We start from the raw sequence: 4829 nt of genomic DNA, 5'->3' as shown, positions 1-4829 counted from the left end.
GGGGCGGGGGTGCCAGGGGCACGTAGGCTGCTCGGCCCCCCGGACCCATCATCCTACCTCTAACACCTCAGAGTGACTCCACTCCCCCCGCCCCTGATTGGCTGCTCGTCTGCTTAAAGGGGCCTTCATCCCGTTGGCAGCAGATCAGGAAGCAGCGCCTGGGGACAGTGCGGCCTCCTACCTGTAGCAGGTCTGCCAGCGAGAGTCTCAGCAGCTCAGACACAGCTTAAGGTCCCCGGGACCCCTCTCTGAGTGAGCGAGCCGAGTGTTCTCCCCACCGGGCCTCTGCTCCTACCCTCGCACCCCCGGCGCAGTGATGAGCAGCCCCGATGCCGGCTACTCCAGCGACGACCAGCTGCAGGTGGGGCGCTTCTGCCCGCCCACCCTGGGCATGACGCAGCCCGGGCACTGCCAGTGGGCACCCGAGGCCCTGGACAAGCACCTGCAGAGTACGGGCGACCGAGCGGCGAGCAGCATTCCCAAAAGAGGGAGCCCCAGAACCGAGGCCCACATCCGCCGGCCCATGAACGCCTTCATGGTGTGGGCCAAGGACGAGCGCAAGCGGCTGGCTCTACGGTTCCCGGATGTGCAGAACGCCGAGCTCAGCAAACTGCTAGGTAAGGCCCAGCGCCCAGAAGCTAAAATAGGCAACACTTAATAATAATGATTAAGAAGACGAATTTCCAATCCTTTGCATAGCACTCAAGTTTGTTTTAACTTTTTAAGTACTCCATGTTGCCCTATAAGTATTGTCGGATTCCGTGAGATAGGTTGATTTGCACAGGACCGCGAGGTTTGAACAGAAACCTCCTTGCCCAGAGCCAGATAGCCCACTTCAGAAGAAATGCCTCCTACACTATTTCCTTAAACAACACTTGTAGTGTGTGCATAGTGTGTGCATAGTGTCCACACACTAGAGGCATCAGATCATTCCTACTGTACATATATTGTGCCTAAAGAACCCGAGGTTGAAGCGAACAGGGCCCGATTACCACTGCTGTATGTTACTGTTAAAATTGTTTATACGTATTTTCATATTTCTGATGCTTTCAGTGCTTAATTTGAGCCGGTGGTTTTCGGTGCTCGGCACTAGCACTTAAATTTCCGCACCGGCTTCAGTGACAGTCCACCACATGGTGGCGCGGTCTTTAATTTTGACATGTGCACAACTAACGTATTTATTAAGACAATATACATTGAAAATGAATACCAGCCTTCCACGCCATTATTGTAGCTTAGTGTGGCCTAAAACAGTTTGAATTGTCACACTTTTAGAAGTGAGAGGGTCAGGTGGTTTGCTGGTAATGGTATTGGCAGCGCTGGGAGGGGCAATATGTGGTGCAAGCTGCAGTGGTCTTCCGTGATGGGCCCTGGCACTTTTTTTTCTCTCCAATTTTTTGATTTATTCTGATTTCGATATTGCATTTGAAGCTAATTATGTTACTAACGCTGGCGGTGAGTTTCGAGGCTTCTGTTAAGTATGATGCATTTCGACCTCGTCTCCTCCTCAGACGGCAGCATCACCCCCGTCCGTCCCCACTCACAGTTACGCTACTACGCATGTGTTCTACTCCCACCCACTCCACTGAGGGGTGTTCTATATCCCATTAATGTCAAGCCCTGGCCCTATGAGGTGACGTCCCCACTCTTGTGTGATTGAGGGCGGGTCGCGCAGTCTTCTTGGGCCTCTCTCTGGACGTGTACGGAGGCCGGGCGGTGTGCAACAAGTCACTTCTGGTTACAACCGACCCGAGCCAGTCTCGGACTGTAGATGACCCCCACTCTCCTTGTTTAACCATAGCGCTCCGACGTGCTGGGCGGCTTATCAAGGAATTATTGCTTTTATGGACTCTTTCCCTGTTTTTTTCTCAGTTTGAATCGGACTGTGCGTGTGTGCTGAAGATTTGCAGATTGCTTTTTAGAAACTAAGTAGACACTCGCACAGAGCGACTTTTATGGGGAAGCCCCGTCGCTATGTAGGCTTAAAAACTCCTAAATGGCGCGCAGATAATAGTTGATAAAAAGGCACTCGCGTGTTTTCATTTTGCGGTACATTTTTCCGTAGAAAATTCAATGTAAATGAAAAGTATGTAATGCCAGCTTTCTAGCTCGCTGCTTGTCTTTTGCCACCTCTGGAATTATAGTGGTTTCAGTGGGGTAACATTAGCACCTGCTTTACCGTGCACAGGCTCAAGTTTCGATACCTCACAGGGTGGTTGATCACGTATTTAACACACGATACAGTTTGAATGGATGAGTGAATCAACTAGTGAGCACCTGAAAATAAATAAATGCTTGAAGGAGTGAACAAAGCAGTGTCTAAACGAATGCATACTTTGTGCTTCACGCACCCAGTTAGGGCTTCGAGCGCTTTGGTGATCATGGTTAGAAGAGTGGAGGGACCGATTTAGAATTTAGACACTTGAGTTAAAGATGCTTTTTCAGGAACCCTTTGAATTGCATGAAAGGCCCTTTTCAGAATGAGTATTCAGTTGGAGCAAAGTACACACTTTTGAAATGTTCAACTCTGCTGTGTACGAAAGTTTATGGATTTGCGTTTGCGTGCAGTTTCATGTGCACGCGCGCAAAATTAAAATAGTCTTGCAAATACAGGAGACATTTTATTTTGTGGCGCATGCTGAACACGCGCACGACCGTTATTTCTTGCGCTGAAAATGCCAATAGAGAGCCCTAAGAGAAATCATATGACTTTTCAAAACTGTTCCCAACATCGGCTCCTTTGAATAAACCTTACATGATGCACTGGGATCACGAGGCTAGGTATCGTTGCTCCACCTGTGACCGAGGGTCGTGTCAGATCCGGAAAAGAATGGGCGCAAATCATTTACCTAAATCTTGCGAATCAGAATTTCAATGCTTTTCTAGACTCTCAATTGGGCACTTCAAGATTCTATATGTAAATACTGTAACGTGATTGCCACTATCCCTGCCAACCTCGTTGTATTTTTTTTCTCCTGCGCAAACTACGCACACGTACCGTGCGAACGCCCGTTCGCCATTTTTTCTTCTGTGTACGAACCTAAGGTGGGCTTGTACCCTGTAATACGCGCCCTCCGCATTCTGGGAGAGCGTTTTCATGTACCGTCACGTTTGTTGAAAGTGGATTATCCATGAAAAGGTGTACGTACTATAGCTTGTTGTGCATGCTCCTGTGAAAACATGTTTTAATGCATTATGTGACTCTTTCCGTTCACAGGGAGGTCATGGAAAGCCCTATCGCTGGTAGAGAAGCGCCCTTTTGTTGAGGAGGCGGAGAAAATCCGAGTTCAGCACGTCCAGGACCACCCCAACTACAAGTACAGACCCAGGAAAAGAAAGCAAGCGAAGAGGACCAATCAGAGCGAGTCCGAGTCCATGAAGAGCCTCACCGAGGCGCAGGGCGGCGGCATGGGCTGTCTGGAGAGCCTGCGCCTGGGATACTTTAACACACAGGGCTACCACCCACAGCAGCACGTGAGCCCCTACAGGCACTACCAGGGCCTAGATGCCAACTTAAATGGTTTCCCTTCACTCAGTGCTGATGCCTACTACTCTCTAGACATGGTGGAGAGCAGCCCAGCCTTCCTGGCCTCATATCTGCAGGGAGATTACCAGATGCTGCCCAGCACGCACCAACCTGGCTTCACCGCACTCCAAGAAAGCCACCTCAGTCCCATGACCCAGGGGGCCAACCTCCAACCTGGACAAATAAGCAACACAGACTTTGCACGAAGTGTTACAGAAGGCCAGATACCCCCTCACATGTATGATGGGCAGACACCCCCTCACATGTATGATGGCCAGACACCCCCTCACATGTATGATGGGCAGACACCCCCTCACATGTATGATGGGCAGACACCCCCTCATGTGTATGATGGACATACTCCCCTTCACGCTTATAATGGACAAACACCCCCTCACGCTTATAATGGACAAACACCACCTCATGCCTATGATGGACAAACACCACCTCATGCACATGATGGACAAACTCCCCCGTATGCACATGAGGTATACACACCCCCTCATGGGTTGGATGGACAGGCACTCCCTCAAGTGCATGATGGACACACACCGACTCATGCTTATGATGTAGCGACACCCCCTCATAGGTATGGTGGACAGACACTCCCTCATGTTTATGATGTACCGACACCCCCTCAAGCGCATGATGGAGAAACACACCCTCATACGTATTACAGGCAGATCCAGCGCACCAGTGCTACCAGCTATGGGTGGACACCCGAAGAGGGGCAGCTCTCCGCATTATCCGATTACCACACTGTGGAGAACATTAACATGATCCAGCAGGCTGACCTCTTGGGGGAGTTGGATTGGACTGAACTGGAGCAGTACTTGTATTCTATGTACGGTTCTGACCAAGAGGCGGCCTTCTCTTGAGCCACGATTCACAATATGTACAGTGGACTGGTCTCTTCTGTTTGCGGATGATTGTACTGCCTTATGTTTCTATGGGAGCCCTCTTACATGTAGATTGTACTGCCTGATGTCTCTATAGGCGCCTTCCAACATGTAGATTGTACTGCCTTATGTTTCCATAGGAGCCCTCTAACATTTAGATTGTACTGCCTGATGTCTCTATAGGCGCCTTCCAACATGTAGATTGTCTCTATAGGTCGGAAAAAAACTTTGGAAATTGACATTTTTTTGGCCCCGCAACAACAAAGTATACAAATATAGGCAATTGTTTGAGAGCACAGTTGCACCTGCCTAACAAGAGAAACATTGAGAGAATATTTATACCAACAACTGTAAATAGGATAGAGTTCTACTAAGTATGATTAATATTTTTATTTATTTTAATG

The 4829-nt window shown here is 49.2% G+C and overlaps 1 protein-coding gene across 1 annotated transcript; it reads left to right on the top strand.

Annotated features, from left to right (window-relative positions):
- Positions 1–316: 316 nt before the first annotated feature.
- Positions 317–4404, top strand: LOC144828045 (transcription factor Sox-17-alpha-B-like). The gene is made up of 3 exons (XM_078686182.1): positions 317–617; positions 3218–4001; positions 4116–4404. The coding sequence occupies exons 1-3, from the start codon at positions 317–319 to the stop codon at positions 4402–4404; spliced, it is 1374 nt and encodes a 457-aa protein (XP_078542308.1).
- Positions 4405–4829: the final 425 nt, after the last annotated feature.

Source organism: Lissotriton helveticus, chromosome 4_1 (genome assembly GCF_964261635.1).
Source record: "Lissotriton helveticus chromosome 4_1, aLisHel1.1, whole genome shotgun sequence".
NCBI lineage: Eukaryota > Metazoa > Chordata > Amphibia > Caudata > Salamandridae > Lissotriton > Lissotriton helveticus.
The sequence above is the reverse complement of the archived record's forward strand: the minus strand, read 5'-3'. Positions and strand labels throughout refer to the sequence as shown.

Coding starts and splice junctions, on each gene's coding strand:
- LOC144828045 (XM_078686182.1), top strand. CDS start 317: ATGAGCAGCCCCGATGCCGGCTACTCCAGCGACGACCAGCTGCAGGTG. Junction 618..3,217: donor CGAGCTCAGCAAACTGCTAG/GTAAGGCCCAGC, acceptor TTCCGTTCACAG/GGAGGTCATGGAAAGCCCTA. Junction 4,002..4,115: donor CATGATGGACAAACTCCCCC/GTATGCACATGA, acceptor ACCCCCTCATAG/GTATGGTGGACAGACACTCC.